Source organism: Halichondria panicea, chromosome 1, assembly GCF_963675165.1.
Source record: "Halichondria panicea chromosome 1, odHalPani1.1, whole genome shotgun sequence".
NCBI lineage: Eukaryota > Metazoa > Porifera > Demospongiae > Suberitida > Halichondriidae > Halichondria > Halichondria panicea.
Window position 1 is genome coordinate 5151022 of NC_087377.1, and position 25180 is coordinate 5176201.

Below are 25180 nucleotides of genomic sequence, written 5' to 3' on the forward strand. Positions count from 1 at the left end.
TATACCGCACTTTTGGCAAAGTCAGCAAATGATTCTAATAACGGAGTAAGAGTGAATAACTATAATATGCGCTCTATATTACTGATTCGATGAACTATATATACATGCATGCACTGCAGGGTTGTCGAGTGTACCCATTCAGCAGTCTGTTTTGCACACATTTGCTGACCAACCCTACAGCAAACGTACTAAGTACTTTCAGTAAGGTATAATCCTACGAGCCTAAACTAAGGTATGTATAGGTTATTATGAAAACATACATTAGGACAAACTGTTTAACTTCAATGTGTGGATTGTACCCGTCCATCTTGGAGCACACTGGGCTATGATGGTATATAACTGGGTAAATGTGTTTAGTCATTCCAGTATCAATACAGGTAGTGGATCAACGCAAAAAGTGCATTTGGTACAGTGACTCTATAGATAGTATCAGTGGATTATCAACAATTGGGAGAATGATGTAAGTTATGCTGCATGCACGCACATGCATAATTATTATACCTCAGAAAGTACATAGAGCTGCGTTACAATGCTGAGAAAAATGCTACTATTAACTGGAAAGGATGGAGAGTTGGACTTTGTTGGGTAAAAAATAATTATCATATGACTGCAAGTATATACACGTATATATACTAATGAATGTAATAGGATCTACCCGAACAAGAAAATGGCTACGATTGTGGAGTGTTTGCATTACAGGTAGAAAAACCAATGTTTACATTCTTAACAAAATTAATGCTATATGCATGTGCAGGCAGCAAACTACATAGTCAATGAGAAGGTCCCAGACTATTGTCAGGTAAAACGATACTTATATATACTGATGTCATTTTCAAAGCAAAGTCCTTCAGGCTGATATGCCAAGATTTCGTTTAGAGATGATTCATGAGCTTCTTACAGCCAAGGCATTGTAAGTACACGCAGGGTTTTCACAGTATTATATACATTATATAATTATGCATTTTACAGACCTATCATATCGGAGAGATTTGACGCTCAGCGAAATGGGGCACTAGCATTCCAGCAAAGTTTGACACATATACACATAAATGATAAAAATGAATCAGAAAATGGTTTAGGAAGTCATACCAAAAATATTTCTCGATCAGGAGTCTTCAAACTATCACCAAATGCAACATCAACAGTGATTGTTGTTCCCAATACTGAACAGGATATTAGTGAAAAGGAAAACACATATCCGCCACGTACCAAAGTAACGGCTAAACCTAAACCTAAACGTCTAAGTCTTAAGAAACAACCGGCTACAATATTGCAGTACAAGTATCACAAAAAGTCTTCAGTATTAACAACGTCTACGTTCAATGATATACTGTCTTGTCAAGTTTGTAATCAAACATACAAAAACAGATCTGGTCTATACAAACACATGATGACCAAACACCCCAGACATGGAACACCCAAAGCAATAAGATGCAAAGAACAACATTGCACATTTAGCTGTAGCCGTCTACACTCCCTCAGAAGGCATCTTAATGACGAGCACGCATTTTGTATGGACATTGAACATATAAGATTTAATACAATAGAGGGTAAGTACTATAATTATAGTACATGCAATGATGTAATCTACAATTACCGTACTCTAATTATATTCACAGAGTTTTATCGTTGGAAGGAGGAATGTGAGCAGTCAACAAATACAAACTTTGTCAAGAGCACCGGGGGCAAAATTGTTCAAGCAGGAGAGGAAATAAAAACGTATTACTACTGTAGTCGAAGTGGCTACTTCAACAGTGAAAGTAAAGGTGAACGTTTACTGAAATCTCAAGGTACATCAAAGTTAAATACGTACTGTACTGCTGCGATCACACTTACTAAAACAAGAAGTCAATCTATTGAAGTTGAGTATTGCAAAACTCACTATGAACACAAAATATCTCTCGGACACTTAAGACTGGCAGATACAGACCGAAAGGCCATTGCAGGACAGCTAATGCAAGGAGTTTCCTTACAGCATATTCTAGATACAATTAGAAATTCTGTTGGGTCCAAGTTTGACAGGATACACTTGCTCACTAAAAAAGACCTGAACAATATTGAGAAGGCTTTTGGTATACGGTCAGTTCAACGGCACCAAGATGATGCAACAAGTGTACATCTTATTGTTAAAGAAATGGAGCAAACATCAACATATAACCCAATCCTTTTATATAAACCTCAGAGTGAAGTACCGCAAGGCAAATGTTCAACATTATCACTTAAGGACTTTGCTCTAGTACTCCAAACAGAGATGCAAGCTGAAATGCTTGGAAAATTTGGTCCAAATCAAATTGTGTGTATTGATGATACACATGGTACGAATGGATACAACTTCACTTTAATCACAGTTATGGTAGTGAATGAGTTTGGTGAGGGCTTCCCCGTTGCTTGGTGTATCTCAAATAGACAGGATAGAATAGTTATGGAGGTTTTCTTTCAATCTGTGAAGGATAATGTGGGTGATATCATCCCCAAGTGGATCATGACAGATGATGCCGAACAATTCTTTACAGCATGGATTAAAGTGTTTGGACAAGGCCCAAATAAATTGCTATGTGCATGGCATGTGGATCGTGCTTGGAGGACAAACTTACGTCAAATAAAGCCTCACGATCTCGCAGCCAGCATCTACCACAATTTACGCGTTCTTTTGGAAGAACATGACATAGAAAAATTTGAGAATCTACTTTTGGAAACTCTTTCGCAATTGTCATCTTCTTCAGCTACTCAACAGTTTTGTAACTATTTTTCTGTTCATTATGCTAACAGAAAACAACAATGGGCAAGCTGTTACAGAATATCTGCTGGAATCAACACCAACATGTACGTGGAGTCTTTCCACTACCTACTAAAATATATATATATGAAAGGGAGAATGAACAAAAGAATGGACAAATGCATAAACATTTTACTAAGCCTGGCTAGAGACAAAGCATTCGAGAGGCTTGTGAAATTAGAAAAAGGGAAGATTTCTGGCAGGATCAAAACAATTCAACTGAGACATCAGGCAAGTAGTAAGCTCACTGCCCAACTTATTACAGAAAGTGGCAACTCAAAATGGCTAGTCACGTCCTCGGACAAAACAAGTGACTACACAGTGACGAGGCAACTGGAAACATGCCCACATAAATGCTTAATCAGATGCTTGGAGTGTGACATTTGTGTACACGAGTATACATGTACCTGTCTAGATCACCTTATCCAAAGTACTATTTGCAAGCATATTCACCTTGTTGCACAATACTGCAATCTGTCGCATGGAATGAAAAAAGCAAGCTCATGTACGACTCAGCCTAATAAAGATACAACTATGCTACTGAAATCCTTACAGAGTGATCGGTGTATAGAATATCAAGAAAAGATAGGAAAAGTACGTAGAAAACTTTTATGCTTGCAAGCGCTAATTGAAAAGTGTACCAACATAGCAGCTTTAGATGCAACAGAACAACTTGTAGACAGAGCATTGATTGTTATTGACTTACCTAACCAACCAGCACAATTTGGATCTGCTTTAAACCATCCAGCTAATAAGAGTATTACACCACAAAAAGCATTTTTTTCTACAAAGCGAAAAAGGACAACAACTAACATAAGGCTAGCTAAGCCTACACATGATCAGGTGAGGAAAATGACAATGGACCTCTTACATGGAACAAACGTACACGGCTCCATGGGGAACTCTTTACCACAAAGTATACAAGGTATGCGTATATGTATACTTATTGTTCATTGTGGTCATACATGCATCAAAGGATTGTACTACTAACTGTTGTATACAGTATTATCAAGAGTATATGATAGAGGAGAGAGTATCGAACGTAGGCATACTGTACATCAGATGTATGCGGAGAGTAACGTGACTTCCTGTATCTGTCACAAGCTTGGAATTTCCACACTGACCAATCCAAGTGTGGGTGATGTAATCTATCAAGAAAGTAGATTACATCACTCACACTTGGATGGGTTGATAGATTACATCACCCACGCTTGGATTGGTCAGTGTGCAAATTCCAAGCTTGTGACAGATACAGCGCATACATCTGATGTACAGTATGCCTACGTTCGATACTCTCTCTCTATCATATACTCTTCTCTATCATATACTCTTGGTATTATGCATGCCTGGGTAATATTCAGAGGAGGTCCAACATGCGTGTACAAATCATTTATGACATTGATTAACATCCAGGCCAATATACACTAGCACTTGTAGTGATTTGTGCACGCATGTCGAACCTCCTCTGCATGGCAATATCATCCAGTGCATGTGGTCAATATAATTATACTGGATGATTGATGATAATTATATTGAGCAAAAGCATGAGTAATAACCTACAGGTATATACTGTACCACTATATCCCTATTCAGATGTATTGCAGCTCTGCAGCAATGATATTTTAGCACTTAAAAGAGCTATTACTGGCGAGGAAAACATTCAGAAGTCAGAAATAAAAGTCAATTTGTGTGACAGTATTGTAGACGAAGATATATCTACTATTCAAAGATATTTCTCAAAAGATGCATGGGAACTACTAAAGGAAAAAGGTAGGAAGAGCAGTATTATTCAAAGAAACAGTATATGGATACATATTTACAGTTAGTGACAAAAGAAAAGAATGGCAGTGTGCAGCATGCCCAAGAGTTACGACTAAGCTAAACATGATTATGTGCGATACTTGCTTGGATTGGTATCATTGGTAAGCAAGTGTTACCGCTTTTGATAATTAATGCACTCTATCAATGCAAGCCCCACCTCCTCGGCCCCCTAGGTGCCATAGAGGAGTTAAATTCTTACTGCTTACCGGCTTTTACACATGTAGGTTGTGTGTTCACATAGAAGAGAAGGATACAGCGAGCTTGGAGACAGATTGGTACTGTAATAAATGTACAAAGACAATGTGCATCTAACATACAAAGACAATGTGCATCTAACATAAATCTGTTCCTATAATATCTGTACGTGTTCTCACCTTTTCATTAATCATTTTTTTAAGCCCTTGAGTGCATGCTATAATGCAATGATGAGGGACTGAAGAAGCTAGTAGCTAGGCGAGCACAAACTGAGACCGCGCCCCATTTGATTCAAACATAATTGCTGACTCAGCAGTTCGAATCATTCCTGTGTCTAGCCGCTTTGTTAATTTTAGACTTGAACTTTTGGCATCGATCGTTTCAACAATCATGGGCGATCATTACCCACTCTTTGAGTCTGCATGCAGCAAAATAATTATTGCAAAAATGTTCATCAAGCTATTAGTAGCTTCATGTTATGTAGCTTTGGCATCTCCACCGAGGCATCAGCACCTGCGGTGCTTTCTTTTTGTTGATTGGGTTTTGCGGCCTGCACTCGAGGCTAGGGTTTACAATTCCCTGCATGTCATCTAATTTGGATACTGTCCGTAAAATCTTCACAGAAAAACTCCCCTGGGATTTCCCCTTGTCAATCTATAATTATTATGAGACTTGCTAGTTTTAATTAGCTAGGCTGTATGTACGTACACACGTACGTACATGTATTTCTGATTTTAGTGAGAGGGAACCGGGTATACAGCTATTGCGTTTATAATACTCCCAAAGTGTTTGGAAGAGCAATTCAACTGATTGGAGACTGCTTATATTAGTCAAGTAAGCTCATGTCATGAAATACTAAATATCATGTTTATCAGCCTGTCCACGTACGTACCTTCCTGTAGGTCACTGAGTATAAATCAGCTATTGTACATAATGCTTAAAAAAAAGAACAGTAGTCAACAAAAGGTGGACTTGACTGTGAGGCCTGCTCAAGGTGGTGGTGCTCAGAGACGAGAGAGTACTCAAAGTGAAAGTAGTTTTGGAACTGATCAACTGTTCGATGATGACCCACAAGCAACCCCCCATGGATCGGCCACACCTAACCCAGAGCGTAGGAGACCCACCATCAAGAGTATGAAGCACAAATTCGCTAAAACACTTGGACTTAGTAAAGGCTCAAGCTCATCTACTACTCCCTCAGATGACACCTCTGGTGCTAGGGGCTCAAACAGTGGAACTGAACTGATTTCGTCTCTTTCCTCATCTCCTGTGCTGACTCATAAAGCTAATCCCCGATCCCCCACGTCCAGTGATAGACTATCGACTGATCTCTCAGTGACTTCCAGTCCTCCATTACCTTCACCAGTAAGTTGTGTTTCAACAGTCGAGTCTGTAATGCCTATCAGTTAATAAAATTTGAAGGTAGTGTTTGGTTGGTAGTGTTAAAGTTATTCAATTTTCTCACAGCTTAACGACGATTCTACAGTGAGCAGTCCAGGACTAGATGAAGAGGACAAAACGGTCGGTAGTCAAGAATTTACTACAACTAAAGAAGAACAGGCCAGTAGATTGGTAATTGCTGCACAGAGGGCACGAGAGAGTGGCCGTGTGGACACAGGAAAACAATTACCTCAGATTAACAGGTTAAAGGAACAAGTGAAAGATCTTAAGGAAAAACTCAAAGCAAAAAATGAAGAACATCAAACTAAATTAGACCAAATAGATATTGAACATCAAGACATCGAACAGCAACTTAAAACAGCCAATCAGGAAATTAATGATTTGAAAAAAACCAGTGACGCTCAACTCGAAGCACACAAAGAGGAAATTAAACAAAAAGACATTGAGATAAGAAAAGCTGCAGTTCAAGTAAAGAGTTTGCAAGAACAAAATGAGAAGGCCAAACGACCTCCACAGCAAAAAATTGATGCTATCACGCAGCAGCTTACAGAGCATTGGAAAGCTATAACCCAGTCACACAAGGATGAGCATGAGCAGAAAATCCAGCAACTTGAAGAAACTCATTCTGATGAGATAATAAACCTAACCAAAGAACACCAAGAAGAAATTAAGAAGGCTAGAAGTGATTGTCAGGATCAGCTTGAAAAATCAATTAGGGAAGAACTGAAGAAAGAAATCCAAGACGAATATGAACAGAGACGTGATGAGGATATCCAAAAAGCAACGACTGAAGAATCCGAGAGATGGCAGGTTTTCAATCAACAGCTCAAAGACAAACATGAACAAAAATTAAACCAAATTCAAGGTGACCACATAAAAGCTCTAGCCGAGAGAACTCAGAAACACAAAGAGGATGTAGCTGCTCTACGCGAACAAGCAAGAACGTTGGAGTTAAAATATCTCAAGAATGGAGATTATGTTGGGGAGGTAACACAGCACGGCTCACCAAGCACATCCCCAGAACAAGGGAGGCATGCACAGAAAATGGACCAACCACATCAGATGATAGCCGACATTGATCTGGAGAAGGATCACCTTAAGACTGAGCTAGCTGCACAGCAACAAGTTGTTCGTGATCTCCAACATGAACTTAATCATCAGAAGGAGCAGTATGGACAGCTTGAGATACAAACCATGGCCAAACAGCAATTATCTCTGAGCCTATCACCAACTGATTCAGAAGGAGATGTAAGTTGATCAGTGATTAGAGTATTAATTGTTGTATTGTATTTTTATGCCTCGAGGCGTAGCCGCACAAAAGATACGGTAAAGCTGACTGTGTGTGTGAACTGTGTGCGTGCGTGTGTAGACTGTGTGTGCGTGCGTGCGTAGACTGTGTCTGTGTGTGTTCCATCTGTAACTGCTAATGATTTCAATGCGACGAAAACTAACAGCCTTCTAGCCACATTCTCTTGGATTTTGATTTGTGAACTAAAGCTTCATCTCGAGTTTAAAATGGCTAGTTTGACTCACAGCGAAGGCTGTTTTGCAATCTCCAAATCTTTCATAGCATCATCTGTTCTCGACAACTATACTTACGAGTTAGCCTTCCACTAAAGCGCTAGCTGTTTGTTAGCTAATAGAGTCAGAAAAGACTGGCAATTGAAAGCTGCATGCATGTACACTGCTGGCAGCCCATGTGAACTCTGACCTGATTGCAGATCTACATGAAATGCATGATCTACTTGCTTCTATCCTTGAAAATCATTCTCATTAAGCCATCAGATAGCCTTGATATCAGGTCCACTTCATCATTGAAGTGGGCCTGGTATCGACTGCTTGTGCATGCTGTGCTAACCATCTGCCGGATCTGGATAACAACGTTTATAACGATGACAAAACTGACAAAACAATGACGTCACAACGAACGGAAGTGGATTGAAGGAAGTAGATAGAATTGAGGGTTTCTAGCCCGTCTGATAATAGCTACCCTTAGCCTGCTATGTTACAAAAGTGGATGACAATCGTCTGAACGGAGTGAAAGCTGGCAAGAGTCTATATGGACAGGCCACGCCCATCTATAGTTACTATATTACTGCTACTGACTATCAGAAATAAAATAATAGGTGTACAACACACCTACAGTATAGCTCTGTCTACGCTAGCTAGCTATAATACATGTAGCTCTGACTTTCAATACTCTGTCAGGATTATTGTCTCAGAACATTTTACAGGAAAAATAGCCAATACATGTAATTGTGCGCATTCGCAAGCAGTCAGTAGCAGGCCTTCTCTTCAGGGGAGGCCAGTGAAGGAGGCTAGCCATCAGATAGACACGTTTATTCTCTTCACTGTCAGGGTTTCATCTAGGATTAAAAGTTTGGGGAGGTTAGGAAAAATGTTTGGTCACTCCCACATGTGTTGACCACACCCTTTATTACATGGTAGTGCATCACAGTAGATCTAGTTGTAGACTCGCAAACCGTAACTGTTGCACGGTGAACAGTAGACTGGTCAAACTCCGTGTAGGATCTTGTGTTACACAGTCAGCATATCAGATAAGATTCTAAGTGGCTCTGGTTGTGTGACGTCAGTCTACTACACTTGATACTTAGATGAGTTTTCTAGTGCTACATGTACGTCACTATCGATGATATTGTGGTAACCGCATGCGGTTTAGCCATTTGAGTTGCCCCAAATATAGTGGCAAACGTGAGTTTGACCAGTCTACTGTTCACCATGCAACAGTGACGGTTTGCGAGTCTACGTATTGCACATACTAATGTGATGATGTCATTATTCTACAACATTTGGGGAGGAAGGTTCACCCCTGCCCCCCCTACCCCCACTAAATGAAACCCTGACTGTGGGGGTTCATTGTCAACAATTTATTGTAAAGTTGTTACCTTTACCAATAAATACTTTTTAAGCAAATCATGGCGAGAGGCTTTAGCACAGCGCAGCTTGCACCACTCGTTGTTAAAGGAGTCCGCTTATTGGTGTATGCGGTTTTGCAAAATCACTTGTCATTGCACACACCTGTACTAAGAGTACACAAAAGTTAGATCGCATTTTACTCATTCACAAATGGTTTTTCCTATGAAAAAACAGTATTAACACTGTACATGTATATTACCATTCTTACAGGGGCTAGTTGATCAAAAGGACAATAGGACAGATACTGAGAAACTTCGTGGTGAGCTAGAGGAGCTGACTAAAAAAGCTGAGAAAGATGCTGTAACTCATCGCCAAGAAGCTGAATATCTTCAAAGAGAGGCCACAAACCTTCAAGCCCAAGTGGAGGACCTCACTCAGAGGTTGAACGAAGTTACTGCATCAATTAAGGACCTTCAAGAAGTCATTAATGAGCAAGCTCCACCCTCTGCCGACGGTATTCAAGCTAGTGATGAAGGTGATAGTGCCAAAATACTGCAACGTATAAAAGGCAAATACCTTGAAAAGGCTACAGAAATTGCTGATTTGAAACAAGAAAATCGAACAGAAAAGGATCAGATGAAACAGCGATTTGACAGAAAAATGGGTGAGCTAACAGATAAAATCCACGAGAAAGATCGCCAGTTGAAAGCACAACGCTCCAGAGTTAGCCTCCCCCCTACTTCTAGTGTCGATGATGCTGACGAAGATGAGGAGTCATCCATTGCAGAACTGAGAGCAACTCTCAGAACAAAGGATAAAGAAATTCAGTCTCTTACTATTCAGTTACAAACTTTCCAACAAGTGGCGTCTCAGCGACAGCAGTTACAAGAACACAGTAAAGTACAGAGCACTGTTGTGGTACAACTCAAGAAAGAGGTTGCGGCAGCTCAGGTACACATGATAATTAGTTTTTGAGGTCCGTTATATTTGCTGTATTCACGAATTACCAGTCAAGTTATACATGCAGGATATGCAGGACTGTAATACTTGTAGTTTCGTATGAGCTAGACCAAAATAATAATATTTTTCGTATAAATTTCCGGTAAGAGTCAATAGCGATTTTAATTAGAGACCGCTCTGCAAAATTTAAGCGCTCTTTATAATTATGTGTGCCTCGAGGCGTATAGCTACATGATTTTTTGGAGAAGATGCCCACCATAATAGATAAAGGAAAGAGGGATTGGCAATGGCATCGATCAAATAACCCGGCATCTGTGTTGCCTCGGATTTACTTAAAGTTGTTTTCAAAGAAAATCCAGGCTGGAGACGATTGAAGAGACAGACTATACTTACTGTCAGTTTAACAATATTGCTGCTGATTTTGCACTTTATTTCCATGCTTGAGGTTTTATGTGACCCAGGAGGACACTATACGCTTTAGAAGAAGAAAATTTCCACATAATACCCACCATCACATTCTATTTTATGATTCAGGAGGAACTTCGAGTAGTCAGGGATGTATCAGAAGCCGCCAAAAAAATTGAAGAGCTCCATCAGACGATAATCAAGTGCAATGAAGAGCTTAGAGACCTCAAGGTACATTGCACTGTAACTACGTACACTATATATCATTGCTGGTTTTCAGAAAGTGAAGACAGAGGTTGAGGATGACTTGAATATGCTAAAGCTTAAGTGTGAAGCTGAGCAAACAAATCATAATTCTGTGAAGGTATATACAAATGTACATGTGCATGTGTTCTTTATAAAATGCCGTTAGCTCTTGACTTATAATAGTTATTCAGTGGAACCCATCTATAACGGACACCTTTGGGGAACAATGTTTTGGCATTTATACAGAGGTGGCCTTAATTTGTTGAGGGGTTGTTTGTACACAAACTGTTCATTTGGGACCTGGGTGCCTGGCCGTTATATAGCCTTTATTCGGAGGTGGTCGTTAACAGAGGTTCCACTGTACATGTATAATAATATTATTATGTGTCTGTAAAAGTGTTGGCTGATTCAATGGCAGTTAGCATTTGATCATCGTTTTTTCATCACTGGATCCCTATAGAGAGACCTTGCAAGGTCCCAAAGTGTTATATCATCTCTTACAACTGTTCAAGTGGGAGCAGAAGAAGATCCACAAGAGATACAGATACTCACGGCTGAAGTGAATCTGTGTAAGGTATGATGAGTGCATAATTGAGTATTCTTGTTACGTTGTGCATTAATTGACCTCCTCCCCATGCATGTAGACTGTACATGTGCATACATACTCTACAGAGAGTATGCTATATGTTGTAACAAGGGCGTATGAAGAGAAGAGGGCATGCATGCAACTACAATCTATCGTATTACAAATGGGCGGGGGTTTATGTCTAAGAATGTATTGCACGTGCACTTTATACTCTGACTAGCCTTTATTCCCTAGTGGGCGGTGGCTAAATCATGGCTAAATATAGCATATCCTGCTGACTCATCAATAATACGACGCATACACAGTATACATTGTGAGTTGCATGCCCTCTTCTCTTCATACACCCTTGGTGATAATTATTATACATGTATGTATGTACACTCCCTATGTATTCCAATAAGTGTTTGTAATGTACACATGTACTAAATTAGAAATGTCAACTCCACAGATTGAGGTTAAAGAACATGAGAAAAAAGTGGAGAGACTCAACAACAGAGTCACTGAGCTTGGTAAAGCAAATCTATCGCTGGAGAGAAGATTGAGAGAGTCCAATGAAGAACGTGATGTTTTGGCTCTACAAAGTGTCGAGTTGCGTGCTTCTAAACACATCTACAAAGGACAGTTGGATAAGTCCCGAAAAAGCAAAGTGGATATCACACAAGAGCATCTCACTCATCTAGCCAGCACAATAGTCTCCAAGACTGATGAAAATGATCAGCTACAAGACAAGATAAAGGCGCTTAAGGAAGAGCTTGAGTTGGAAAAATTTCAAGTAAGTCCTTTATTTATTTGATGTACTGTATCCTTGTGCATAATTACCCGAGGCGTGCGTGGGCAGGCCACGGGTATTGTAGTCGTTCGGTTTGTTTGTTTGTTTATCTTTTTGTAATTTATAAGCCTGCTCACCTGGATGCCAATGCACTGCGTTTACAGCATGGATAACCTTCACGCAACAAGTTATTAGTTAACAATAGCAAATTGCGATGTTAAAGCTTCTAGAAGCGAGCAAGAAGCACGTTGGCTAGCTCTATCCGCGACTTTTATTCGAGGTAATTATTTGGTAAGAATTGTTCATTCAATGCTCCTCAAAATGTAATCATGTACAGTGGCGGATCCAGGGGAGATCCCAGGTGCCACGGATCCCCCATTTCAGTCTAGCTATTGTGGCTTTACTACAGCTACCAGCTAGCTATTTATCAGTTTTTGTAGCTATTGTAATTTGATTCAATGATTGTCTGTTGTTTTGATGTATCAACTGCCAAAGGAGTGTTCAGGTTAGCCTAGGCTAGCTAGTTGACTGTTCGTGGCAGCTAACTAGCTCTACGCAAGTATATTATGGGACTTCCCCTGGCTGAGTATGGGATTTTCCCTAGTCACGTGTGACCGGAAGTGGGCGTAACCCCAAAAATTTCGCGCTGCGCGTTCGTTAGTTTGGAACCCCCTTTCGTTTTTCCTGGATCCGCCACTGAATTGTATGTGTATACACAGTTCATTGTAAGCATAATTAAACAAGTGTGTACAAATGCGTCCGGGAGATACATGTAGTACCTTCATATTGTGAGGGGGAGGGCACTCAATGTGGGCACTCAATGTAAATAAATGTACAGTATGCATGATTGAGTAATAATTATAATTTCAAATCCGTCCAATCCAGCCTTATAATCGTTGTATACATGTAAGTCTAGGCAATTTTTATTAACACTTCTACTAACCGTTTCTTAAATGCAGGCATTTCAATACAAACAAGACTTTGAAGAAGAACGTGCTGCTCGAGAACAAACTGTCGGTGCAAAGGATACACTGTCTGATCAAATCAGAGGCTGTATGGCAGAAGCTGAAACAGAGAAACGAGAGAAGCAAGCTGTGATAGCCAAACTAAAGACCACTGTCACTGAAAAACAACAAATAGCAAAACAAATGACACAAACTGAGAAAGACTTTGAGCTAAACCTAGGTACAAAGTTACAAGAAATCGAGCGAATTAAAGGAGAGAACACTCAATTAATGGCTCAGATGGAGCACTTCAGAACAGAATCGTCTAAGTTACAGCGACAACTGCAAACAGCTGAAGCAACCTATGAATGCAGAGAAGCTGAGCTAGTACAAGAAGTCGATGCACTTAAGAATGAAGTTGCTAAAACCCAAGACAAAGCTCAGATGGCCGCTGCTATGAAAATTAGCTTAAATGAACAACTCGAAAGTGTCACTCAAGATAGAGATAGTAAACTGAAAAAGCTCGAAATATTGGCTAATGAAAAGGTATCTGTTGATGATCAATTGACTCATGAGAGAAACCACAGTGCAGCATTGGCACAAGATCTTGCAGCCAAAGAACAGGAGTTGTCCCATACAAAACAAAATGGCAACAGGATAGCAGAGGAACTACAAGATGTTCACCAGAGGCTGAAGGTGTCCCTCGCTGACACAGCAAAGTTTCGCGATGAGGTCATGGCAAAGACGGCTCAAGTGAAGCAGTACAAGAAACAGACAGACAGTTTCAAAGCCAAAGTGGAGGAGGCCAATACTAAACTACTGAAGACACAGCAGGAGCTGCAGCGTTGTCAAGAGCTCATTAAAACCATGGAAGAGGACAATCAGTATCTGGTAAATTTACTACTGTAACAGTAATCATTAATTTTCTGCATATTCTATACACTGTATACATGTCAGTGTTAGAAATTTCTCACTGCCACCGCGGTCATTGACTGGACGTTTAATTAGAATGACCATGCATTCCTGCATGTGTCCGGTTAGCGTGACTAGGCACAAATGACATTTGACCATACAGTCAATAAAAATTATTTCTAACACTGCTTGTAGGTGTGAATTATTATACACATACATGTACCTGTACATGTATGTGTACCTCATGTGCAATCAAGGGTATTATAAGTACACTGTACATGTATCAACGTTTAACAACAGTATTATAGTAGAACTTCGATTATCTGGCTTGGCAATTTTTTTTTTAATGAATTTATAGTTCAGAAAATAGCGTGTCCCTTAAATGCACATGCGCGTGTTGCAGCTGTTACCATGGAGACAGGCCTGCTTATTCTGCGCATGCGCAGACAACCATGTGGCACTGCTGTTTATCAATAAAGTGGGTGGATCAAGGCGTGGTTTATCTGTTCGATTATCCGGCATATTCAGTTATCCGGCCTGCACACCAAGACACCAAGGTGTCCGGATAATCGAGGCTATACTCAGTATTAAATAAACGTTGTACACAAACTGATTTCATATTTTTCTGAGCCATGATTTTAGAGCAATACACATGTGTTTTTGGTTACACAGATTGAGCAAGCCAAAGCAACTGCAGAGAGCAATAAGCTTGCTGCTGAGATGGATTTAATCCAATCTCAAAGACGAGTTAAAGCGTTTGAAAGAGAACTACAGGAACTTAGAAACGGTGGGGAAATTCCCGAGGTTGTGAGGATTGAGGTTGACAGACGAATAGAGGTGGAACAAAAACTACTAGTAGCCGAATCAAAATGCAGTGAGCTAATGGACAAGTGCAGTGAGCTAATGGACAAATGCAACGTACGTTTCTTGTGTAAATTTGTGTCGAGGAGTTTTGCCTTAGATACATACGTGTACATGTACATGTACTATATACTAGCCTCCTTCACCGGCCTTCATAGAAAAGAAGGCCTGCTATCGACTGCTTGCGCATGCGCCAAATTATTGGGTATTTTTTCCCGTAAAATTTCCTATAATACTGGATTCATCAGAGAAAATATCCTAAAAGTCATACACAGAGCTATATAGCTAGCTAGCTAGAGACAGAGCTGTGTAGGTTTGTTGTACAGCTATTTTCTTCTGCAGTAGCAGTAGCATAGTAGACTTTCACCAAAGTTAGTGTTAAATGGGCGTGGCCTGTCCATATAGGCTCTTGTCAGCTTTCACTCCGTTCAGACGATCGTCATCCACACTATTGCAGGCTGTGAGTCTTTTGTTAACATAGCAGGGGCTAAGGGTAGCTATGTTCAGAGAATGCTATCCGATGGGCTAGAAACCTTCAAGCGAACTTTCTATAGACCCTACTTCCTTCAATCCACTTCCATTCTTTGTGATGTCATAGTTTTACTGAGCATAATACGATGTTATCCAAAGCCCCCAGATACCAGGGGGATGTTAGCGCATGCGCAAGCAGTCGATACCAGGCCCACTTCCCTAAGTGAAGTGGAAAGTGCGGCCTGGGATCGAGGCTAATGTACTACATGCATGTACATTAGTCTCTACCACTGCATGCTGTAATCGTAATTTTCTTATTCCTGTACAGACCCGCTATCAAGCCATTGAGAAGCTGAAAGGATCACTTGCACAGCACTCGATAGCAATTCCTGCTTTCAGCATTGACAAGGTAATGCTGTGTGCCATCTCAAGCCATTATTCAATGTATGGGACATTTTGCATTTAGGATGTCAGTCTTACTTCTTCCGATCATAACAGTTCAATGTACGTATATATACATATATGTTTCATCTAGGATTAAATGTTGGGGGAATGTTTGGGCGCGCGTAAGCACGCCTCAAAATATTTAACCACACCCCCTAGCACATGCTGGTGCATCTAAAGTCTATTTGTGTTGAGGTTGACCATCATAATGTTGTCATAACTTTGTTATACTTTGCAAAGTTTCATATACTCCTTGTTAAGAAGCACTTCTATCTACCGTATAGCGCGAAATTTCAAGGTACTTATATTTTGTGGAATGGCCTCTAAAAGCATTTCGTTGCGCACAATGTTCGTGGAATGACTGCATGATTACCGGAAGTCACACCTTTAATCTTTACACGTTATAGCAGATAATTCTAATTAAAGAACAATTTGCTAATAAGCTTCAACCAGCTAAAAGTTACATGTAGCATTTTCCATGTAGAAGTCTCTGGCATACTTTGTCAACCACAAGAAGCATAAATAAAGCCATAATTGAGCACCTAACTTCCGGGGGCCGAACTCAACGCAAATATACTTTAGTTACATGTTGCACATCATTAGGAGTGCATGAATATATATTCATGCACTCCTGACATCATAAACAGCTAGTATACTAACGTGGTGATGTCATTATTCTACAACCTTTGGGGGAAGGGTTTATCTTTGCCCCCCCCCCATTAGATGAAACCTGGTATGTCCATAGCATTATTGTGATTATTGTAGATTGAGAAGATCCCAGTGCTACCACATCAGTCCAGCAACAGTCGACTGGATTCCCCGCAACACCAACAACCAGTCTCTCCTGTTATGGTGAGTGTTCGTGCATGCATGTATAAATTGTTTATTAATCTATACATTGTAATCTCAGTAACCTGCTGTCAGTATTGGATGTCACCTTAGACATGCTGTGTCGGTTAGTACATTTTGAGTGCCTAATTATATACATTTGTATGGCCTCCGCCACACTTCATTTTCACTTTACTGCAGAGGGACAGCCAACTTGATCAGCAGCAGAGAGGAGGCTACCCTCGAGACAGAGCAAGTTACGAGCAAAGGCAAGGCCCCTCAAATCCAGCCTTCAATACGAACCAACCTATAAGGCGCTCCACAGAGCCTCAAAACTCAATTCCACCCCATAGCCATGTCCAAACCATACCCCCTAGAGTACAGGAAGATGGTGCTCAGTATTGGGAGGGTCAACGAGCCAGGGAGAGTAACCGTCAAATGCCCCCCACCTCTCAAGCCCAACTACCAGCTCAGAACAGAATGGATACAGGACCTCCGATACGAGCAAGTGACCCAGGGATTCAGCACAACATGGGCCAACACTATCAAGGTCAACAAAACCAGCAGATGACAAATGACCCACAACAACAGCCTATGTATCAGTACGAGCAAGGAGGTCAACAAAACCAACCAATCCAATGGCTAGGTGGATACGATCCCAATCAGCAAGGCGGATACGATCCCAATCAGCAAGGCAGACACAATCCCAATCAGCAGGGTGGATTCAATCACGACCCTCGACAGAACCAGCAGTTGCAACAAGGCTATGCTCAGGGTGGACCAAGCTTTAACCATCATGGCCAACAGCATCACCGTGGCCACCACCCACCACCTAGAAGCCCCAACTACCAACCACAAGCGCAGAACTATCCGCCCACTAGCTATCCCCAAGGAAATCCATCGCCTTCTTATCACCAGCATGAAGTCAATCAGAGCCAGCAACCCCCAAGAGGCATGCCACAATCTCAAGCTCAATTTACCCCTCAAAATCCTGTCCAACCACAACAAATGGTGTCACATCAAGAAAGCCCGCCAACTGGAAGGGGTCAACCAGCTCCTGAAGTTCAACCAACACCCCTACCACGAAGAAACTCTAAAGAAAATTTACCGAACGCACCACGACTTAAACAAAGCTCGAGCGTGCAGGAAAACATTTTGCTTCAGGGCATAGATCGAGACATCAAAGACGCTGCCAAGTTTGTTATCCATGAAGGGGATGAGTTGGAATCGATGGGACCCAATGCTCCGTTTGACCCGAACCTCATCTGTCCTCTGTGTATGCGTAATTTTAGAGTGGGAGAGATTCAAAAGTATAGGAAACATGTAAATACTTGTCAAGGATAGTGTGTGCTATAGCGTGTGTTGTGTTGTAGATATGTCAGTGGAGTTAATTCCTTTGTGTATAGTAAGAAATGCTCTTAATTTTTGTAGTGTTGTTGTCGTTAATTTTTTATAATTATCTATACGTATAATCTTAATTACATGTAGGATTATAATTATACAATTGTGCTGTACGTAGCTGTGATTCAATTTCTCTGTGTTGATTTAATTTTGCACTGTACTATGCCGTTTATTATGTGAATTATAAATTTGATTGACGTAACTCAACATTTCAAAGACAACAGAATAATAATAATTGTTGCGGAAATAATGTTTGTGCATGTGCATGCTAAAAAAACTGCCTCATGCACCCATAAAAATTAATTAGCCCCTAGCTGATCGAAAATGTCACGCTAAAGTATATACGGCCGATAAAATTATAATAATTATTATTATAATTATTAACGATAATCAAAACGCACGATAAATCCTTCCATAAACATTTAATTTATTATTAAAGAAGCAGGAAATTGTCATTGTTCTAACACAGTTCGACACACGTGTTCAGCTAGTTGAGCATCACTCAGTCTCAAACACACGCACACTAACGATCTATAAGTGGCTCTAAAGCCGGTCCTTCTCTTCCACAAGTCTAACACTGAAACGGCCTTCATAGCAATGTCCTTATTCTTGTCAGTATCAATGTCTTGTATCTGCTGAGGTGACAGTCCCAGTGCATTGGCATAGCTGAGCCAGTTGTGGAGGTGAGGTGCTATCAGTGAGAGAGCCTCTTTAGTGGAAGTTTGGTCCAAGTGTTGGTCAGTGACTCCAGTGTGCTCCATGAGATGGTCCAGACTAGGAGCCTCGGCTTCAGCTGGGAGGGGGGCGCCTGTGTGTATATGTGTGTGTGTGTGTGTGTGTACAACACAATGCATCCACACCACTTGTATACACAACACAAAACCTCGTGATCATAAAAGGTCACCCTAATAGCAGGTTGAGCTGTACACCTGCACACTCATAATTAGCTATAGGTAATGCTATAATGCGGATAGAGTGAATTCACCTCTCAGAGCATATCTTGGTCTCCTCTCCACCGCCTGAGGCTCAATATCTATCACCATGACGTTGGGTTTCTTAGCACCGTCGATGACCAGTTGATAACATAGCTCAGGGATGTTAGGCGTCTCCATGGCGACCCGCGCCTTGAATCGACAGTGTGGGATTGTAGGGGAGCCAGGTTGGAAATAGTCCACTCTCTTCCGAGTCAGCTGTTTGGGGGAGGAACATTAAAGAGCTACATGCATGTACAGGTATAGATAATTATAGTGCACTAATTAATACATGCAGTGCGGAGGAGGTTGGACACGCGCCATAATTTGTCAGCATGTCATGTGACATTTGGAAATGATCTCTTCTGGTCTCTCATAGCTCGCAACTGACATGTACAACACGTGCCATGACCCGTACTATAGCTGTGCTAAAAATCGACAGCTATAAACAAGAGGGATTCGCGTGATTATTGATGAAGCGTGTCCAATTAACCTCCTCTGCCTGTCATGTATAGTGTACACAAACAGGTAGGATCGAATTGTACAATGGCTCAATTGGGTTTTGCTATCTGGCATAAATTTTCTAACATTATGTGACTGCACAGTTCATAACAGTGTAGTCACCACAAATAGAACTAAAATGCTGACTCTGCATATTTGCGGGGTCTTGAAACGTATGCACATGAATCAACCTAAAATGTCCCTGTATCAGCTAGTCTCGAAAAAAGATAGTACAATGTACCTAAGATGCATACTAATTTCAAAATCATAAATTCAGTAAAGAAAGCATTAGTTTCACTTTCATCATCAATGCCGTGCACACTACCTCACCTGAGGTGGGACGAGTGATCTGATAGTCCAGTTACCGACAGGGCGACCCTCGAATGGTATGTCCAGTGTCACTGTGTCCGCCTCAAACTCTATGGGCATATACGGACCCACCACCGCCCTCCGTCTAGTGTATGACCTCCCAATGCACTGATAGAGGAGAGAGAGAGGCAGAATGTTAAAGTGAGCATACATGCACGACGACGTGTAATTTGTAAAGAACTATAACTAGTGTTGATTACACCAAATAGAAAAACTGCACGTATTATTTTAGCCTAATGTTTGTTTAGGCTGGACTTCTTTGTGCCTCAACAATGAGGAAAAGAATGTACATGTATATGGAAAAAGAATCACAAATGTTTTCTTTCTCTGAATCAGACAATAATATTCAACCAAACCAAACTACATGTAAATCACTGAATGGTTGTGGTACTATCCCAGATCAGCCATGGACCAGACAATGATCTACCTCAACAATAATTATTGTGGCCATAAAGGCTACCAGAAATGTATAAGTAGTTGGTAAATTGTAATGCAAATACTCTACAGACTACTAATAAAGCAAGCATAATACACACACACATACAGACACACACCACAACTCACTGTGTTATAAACCTCAGTGTCTCGGTTGACCACGAGATGAATCTCCCAGCTACGAAGTCCAAGTCCGATATAGTAGAGCCCAGCTGTGTACAGCATCTCCGCACCGCCCTCGGCAGTGATAGCAAAACCAGAGAAATGCTCCAACTTTATCAAGCCAAATCTACTCTCCTCTGAAAACACCCCTCTTCCATCTAGCTTAGTGAACGTGTACGGTAGCTTCTCCTGCGTGCAAACTGCTCGAATAAAAGACAGGTTTTTGCGGTGAGATTTCTGAGCACAGTGTTGTAGTTGAAGCGTTACAGGCTGAGTGAATTTGCAGTAAGGGATTGGTCTGATCCAATAGATAGCGCTGACTAGCTCGTTATTGTCGGGTAGTTTGTATTGCCCTGAGAGACTGACGTAAATCTGCAGGACACAGTGATCGATTTCAGGGGGTAGCGTGTTGGGGGGTACGTTGATTTCCAGTCCGTGACCGTCCCATTTGAAGCACTGTGCTGATCGAGTGATAATAAGGGTGGTTTGACCTATGACCTCCACACCAGGCAAATCTGTATGGGAGAGAACATTTAAAAAAGCTACATGTAGACTTAATTGTCTACCATTATACCCTCCCGAGAAAGTGAATTGCAATCTGTACAGTGTAGATATATAATGATTATGAAATAGCAGCTAGAATAATTATGATGGGGCAGAACATGCTAGATTACGTAGAAATCACCCTTGAGCAGACCAATAGTGGCTGTAAAGAAGAGAGGTGGTCTGCTAACACAGGTCCAACATGCTATGGAGATATTTTGAGGCCCATTAACTGAAGTGACCCGCTTACAGTGTGACCAGAAATTGACACGTTTCACTGTAGGTACAGCCTCCAACACTCCACTTACTTATAGCTCCTCTATTCTCGGGAGGCTGGTCCTCTCTCTCCCCTGCAGTGTGTCTGGCCCTCAGAGCAGTGACCTGGGTCTGCAGCTCAGTCAGAGTTTGCTCTATCTTAGCACGAGAGGAAACCATCACCTTGCGTGCGTGCGTGTGTGTGTGTGTGTGTGTGTGTGTGTGTGTGTGCGTGTGCGTGGTGAGAGAGGTGGAAAGAGTGAAGCGGGTCACACCTTAATACTACAATCATGCTTGTATATTACCAGTCCTGTATTGTGCAGAGCACTAGACTACAGTGGGTTGTCACCCTTGGAAATCTACATGTATACAGTAGGCTGTATACATGTAGGAGCAAGTCTTAGAGTATAATTATAAGAGTAGATAAGAGTACTCTTATATACTCTTGGTAGGAGAAATAACAGCAAACAGGATTTATAATTCTATCAAAGCAATGTCAAGGACTTCTGGCCTACAGTACGGACCTTCCTTTGGGGGAAGAGTTAGCAATGTACATGTAGATTACATTGACATTGACATGTACTGCATGTAAGTGCCAGTTCTCATACCTTCTCCAAGTTTTGAGCTAGTCCCATTTTCTCCTCTTCCAACAGCCGATTCTCGTTAACCAAACGGGCAATCTGAGGAGGATGGGTAAAAAATGGGTGCCATTACATCACACATTGCCTTCTGAGATTTAAATTGTTCTTTAGGAAGAAGTGAAATCACGGGATCGAATGAAAATAATAGGGCATGTGATTATGAGACTAACATGGCTGTATTAAAAGAGGTGACCTACGAACACTAGACAATGGTGACAACGATATAGAGACTTTGAGGAGCCTAATAAAATGGCTGCATTATATAGAGAGTGACATCTGTAGGATGACCTCAATAGATATAATAATTATTATGTGGTAGGGAGGAAGGAAGGTCACTGTAATGTGTTTGCATTGTTAAGTACACTGGTACTGAATGTAAAGAAGTAAACGGTAAAGATCAACAAAGTAATCAATGCTCTCTATAAAGGTCAATAATGACTTTGAAAATCGATGACCCTTTACCGATTGCAAAGCTACTAGCTATTGCTACATGATAATTATACATGTACATGTAACTAGAGCAACACCAAAATAAAAAACTGATTTAGACATCTACTCAGTACAGTCCCCTACTCAGTACAGTCCCCAAAACTTACTGTCACTCACAACTCACAACAATAATCTTTATAACTCAGGTACAACAATATCAAATTCTAAAACAACAAAACTTCTCAAAAAAAAACACTTCACATTTGGTCCACTATATTTTACTCAGCACACGTTCTATGACCAGCAATACCTCCCTCACCTCTTCATCATTAGCCTCCTCCCTGGTCTGCAGCGTCTCTCTGAGCTCCCTCAGGCTATCATCACTCGCTGTCAGCTGACCCTCCTTCTCTGTCAGCTTGGTCTGAAGGCGTTTAAATTTCGCCTTCTCTGACTTCACCTGATTAAGAGAGGGCCAGGGAAAAGTTTCAATTTAACAATTGTGAATCATCACTATAATTATTTTATGCATAGACAACAGAGACTAAGGAAATATTCAACTGCACCAATTGCAACCATCAAAAGTTGCTTTACAGCCATGCAATTATCTCGACACTATTCAATGGGACAGTTCAGTTATACATGTACATGGCAAATACATGCATGTACAGTCATGGAGTTATAGGGAACGCCTACATACATGTACATGTACATTGTCATGTATAGCTATATTGCATGCTGCAGCCATTGAATACGTACAGGTACAAGATTGTATGTAGCTAAGAGTATCACCTCCTGTTTATTAGCCAGCACATCGTCATGGAGACGTGCTGTGTCAGCAATGGTAGTCTCTAGTCTAACGCGGTCTGTCTGCATATCATTCCTTAGTTGAAGATTGGTGACCTTTTGACCCTCACACTCCTTGACTAGAGTAGCGTTCTCGGCTGAAGAGAAAGGTCACTATTATAGAGCTACAAAATACATTGACCGTTCATACTATAATTGGTGTGTATGTATAACCACAGTTTTTTTTCTGATAGTACGAATAACTGCTAACAGTGTCTACATAAATTATAATTATAAGCGAGTGTTAGTACAATGTAGAGTGCAACAGTACACACAGTGAGTACAGAATGCTAACTTGTCAGTGTGGTGACTTGGTCCCCTGCCAGTTTGAACTTGTGCTCGAGTCGTGAGTGCTGTTCCACCATCCCTTCTCTATGTGTGACCATGGCCACCATCTCTCCCCTCAGGGCCTCCAACTGGTCAGCCAGCGCTCGTCTCATCTCCTCTGATGCTTTGAACTGGTCCTCTGACACCTGCACCCCCGTTAGTTGGGACTTGTCCTCCTAGGGGGAATGGGGGAGGTCGGATTAGACCAATTATTGGGAGCGTAATTAAAAGCATCGAAATGAGTGATGTGTATAATAATCATTATTCATTATAATTATATAGGCATAAGGTTCTCTCTTGCTTTCTTGTTTCCACACATGCCGATTTTTCACATTGCAAAAATAATTCTTTGTAGTAAAATAAAATCAAGCTTCTCGAGTAATTCAGAATGACAACAAACTAAAGTAACTGCTAACAAAACCAATAAATTACTTGTCAGAAGTACCTCAGCTGTGACATCCAGTATGTCAGCGAATGTCTTTGGGTACTCATGGATGCAAAGGTCAGCCAGCCTCTTGTTGAGCTCCTCTGCAGGGGGTCTCCTAGCCGGGTTATCATGGAGACACTCGACAGCCAATGGGTGGAGAGGATGCTTCTCTCCCATCGTCTCTAACGCTTTCTTTCTCTTTGCTATCTCCATTAAACCTACAGAGGGAGCGTACATGTACAAAATGATGCCTCGATTGTTTGCATTATGGTGGGTGAAGTATACATGTAAGCAATAAATTCTGTAAATATTGTTACCCGAGAAAAGATAAATGTACCACTACGGAAGGAAAAGACAAATAATTATAGGGGCTCGGAAGAAAATAACTGACCAGTTTTTGTATCCTAATTAAATTTCCATCACATGTTACAATGTTAGACATATTGGTTACCATGCAGAAACATACTAGCAATGCAATAACTACACACAAAGCACACCCACCCGTCCGCCCACACACACACCTTGCTGCATAGCTACATGGTCGTTCAACTCGTACACGGGTGGCCAGTCTTGAATAGAGATGTGCACGAGCAGGTGCCCAAAACTGAACACATCCACTGCAGTGCCGTATGTAGGGCTCTCCACTTTAGTCTCCGGGGACATGTAGTTAATGTTTCCAGGGGCTACAGTCTTCGTTACCAAATGAGGATTGCTCAGAACTTTCGAAACTCCAAGGTCGGCAATCTTTGCCCTAAGGTCGCTGGTGAGGAGGACGTTGGGAGCCGTGAGGTCGCGATGAATTATGGGTGGAGTCTGAGTGTGGAGATAAAGTAGACCATAGGACACGTCCAACATGACAGAGGTCTTGATGGGGATGGGGATGTGGGCATGGACACGAACAAAAGCCGCTACGTCCGAGTGCAGTTTTTCCATGACTAGAGCTAGATCAATGTTTGACTCGAGGTAGCATACGCCAATAAAACGCACAATATTCGGATGTTTTAGACGACTCAGTAAAAGGCATTCGCTCCGAAACCTCTTCTCTATGTTGTTCTTGTCTTCTTTGGAGACGTTTTTGACTAGAATGGCGTGCAGACGTTTGGCCATACACGGCAGCCCGTTCAGAGTGACTTCAAACACGACGCCATACGCTCCAGAGTCGAGATTCTCCACAGTTTTTGGTTTGAGACCTTGAACATTTTGTAGAACGTATGGGCCTAGCTCGTCCATTGGGCGTGTGTGGGGACCTTCACAGCTTGTAAAATGGGGGTAGGTACCCCCGGAGAAGGTAGCCTAGTAGAAGACTGAGCTTGCTAGCAGGATCTTGCAAAGACATGCAAAGAGATTTAGAAGACACGTGGTGATGATGGGGTTTTCCCT

General features: G+C 41.3%; 4 protein-coding genes and 1 long non-coding RNA gene across 9 annotated transcripts in view; 3 read left to right on the forward strand and 2 right to left on the reverse strand.

The window, feature by feature from the left end:
* The window catches only part of LOC135334400 (putative leucine-rich repeat-containing protein DDB_G0290503), a 65027-nt gene extending 46923 nt beyond the window's left edge, over window positions 1–18104 (forward strand). Inside the window, exons 1-14 of one of the 4 annotated variants that reach the window (XM_064529571.1) lie at window positions 5473–5626; window positions 5695–6157; window positions 6260–7441; window positions 9341–10021; window positions 10565–10666; window positions 10716–10799; window positions 11142–11255; window positions 11716–12039; window positions 12996–13871; window positions 14565–14810; window positions 15553–15633; window positions 16434–16454; window positions 16488–16520; window positions 16698–18104. In XM_064529571.1, coding sequence (XP_064385641.1) covers window positions 5726–6157; window positions 6260–7441; window positions 9341–10021; window positions 10565–10666; window positions 10716–10799; window positions 11142–11255; window positions 11716–12039; window positions 12996–13871; window positions 14565–14810; window positions 15553–15633; window positions 16434–16454; window positions 16488–16520; window positions 16698–17840 — 5319 coding nt within the window. In that variant the 5' untranslated portion in view covers window positions 5473–5626; window positions 5695–5725 and the 3' untranslated portion in view covers window positions 17841–18104. Of the gene's footprint in view, window positions 1–5472; window positions 5627–5694; window positions 6158–6259; window positions 7442–9340; window positions 10022–10564; window positions 10667–10715; window positions 10800–11141; window positions 11256–11715; window positions 12040–12995; window positions 13872–14564; window positions 14811–15552; window positions 15634–16433; window positions 16521–16697 lie in introns of those variants that run through there. The other 3 variants (XM_064529563.1, XM_064529581.1, XM_064529576.1) reach the window with 3 other exon arrangements.
* Window positions 1–25180, forward strand: part of LOC135334204 (uncharacterized) — a gene marked incomplete in the record, with an annotated part of 688739 nt that overhangs the window by 408932 nt on the left and 254627 nt on the right.
* On the forward strand, window positions 278–4975 carry LOC135334699 (uncharacterized). Of its 2 annotated transcripts, XM_064529986.1 has the most exons (11): window positions 278–331; window positions 378–460; window positions 507–585; window positions 649–699; window positions 755–799; window positions 852–910; window positions 970–1550; window positions 1620–3701; window positions 4370–4546; window positions 4599–4698; window positions 4822–4975. In XM_064529986.1, exons 1-11 carry the CDS (start codon window positions 326–328, stop codon window positions 4907–4909), a joined length of 3351 nt encoding a protein of 1116 aa, XP_064386056.1. In that variant the 5' UTR covers window positions 278–325; the 3' UTR covers window positions 4910–4975. The 2 variants fall into 2 exon arrangements, with proteins under 2 accessions (XP_064386056.1, XP_064386049.1); XM_064529979.1 differs by having other exon boundaries at window positions 321–460.
* LOC135337528 (uncharacterized) lies at window positions 2302–5098 on the reverse strand. The gene is made up of 3 exons (XR_010395158.1): window positions 4972–5098; window positions 4804–4875; window positions 2302–2441 (listed from the first exon to the last, which is right to left on the reverse strand). It is a non-coding gene; the product is annotated as an uncharacterized LOC135337528 (long non-coding RNA).
* LOC135334850 (STE20-like serine/threonine-protein kinase) lies at window positions 18236–25166 on the reverse strand. Its single transcript, XM_064530215.1, has 11 exons — window positions 24322–25166; window positions 23819–24018; window positions 23342–23549; window positions 22993–23144; window positions 22523–22660; window positions 21742–21813; window positions 21187–21316; window positions 20303–20850; window positions 19700–19846; window positions 18883–19087; window positions 18236–18705 (listed from the first exon to the last, which is right to left on the reverse strand). The coding sequence occupies exons 1-11, from the start codon at window positions 25028–25030 to the stop codon at window positions 18350–18352; spliced, it is 2865 nt and encodes a 954-aa protein (XP_064386285.1). The 5' UTR covers window positions 25031–25166; the 3' UTR covers window positions 18236–18349.

Excerpts from the sequence above, each read along its gene's own strand:
- LOC135334699 (XM_064529979.1), top strand. The coding sequence starts at position 348 with ATGTGTTTAGTCATTCCAGTATCAATACAGGTAGTGGATCAACGCAAA. Across the intron at positions 911-969 it reads CTTCTTACAGCCAAGGCATT|ACCTATCATATCGGAGAGAT; the intron begins GTAAGTACACGC and ends TGCATTTTACAG. Across the intron at positions 4,547-4,598 it reads GGAACTACTAAAGGAAAAAG|TTAGTGACAAAAGAAAAGAA; the intron begins GTAGGAAGAGCA and ends ACATATTTACAG.
- LOC135334850 (XM_064530215.1), bottom strand. The coding sequence starts at position 25,030 with ATGGACGAGCTAGGCCCATACGTTCTACAAAATGTTCAAGGTCTCAAA. Across the intron at positions 23,145-23,341 it reads CCAAGTCACCACACTGACAA|CCGAGAACGCTACTCTAGTC; the intron begins GTTAGCATTCTG and ends CTTTCTCTTCAG. Across the intron at positions 21,317-21,741 it reads TAGCTCAAAACTTGGAGAAG|GTGATGGTTTCCTCTCGTGC; the intron begins GTATGAGAACTG and ends CACGCACGCAAG.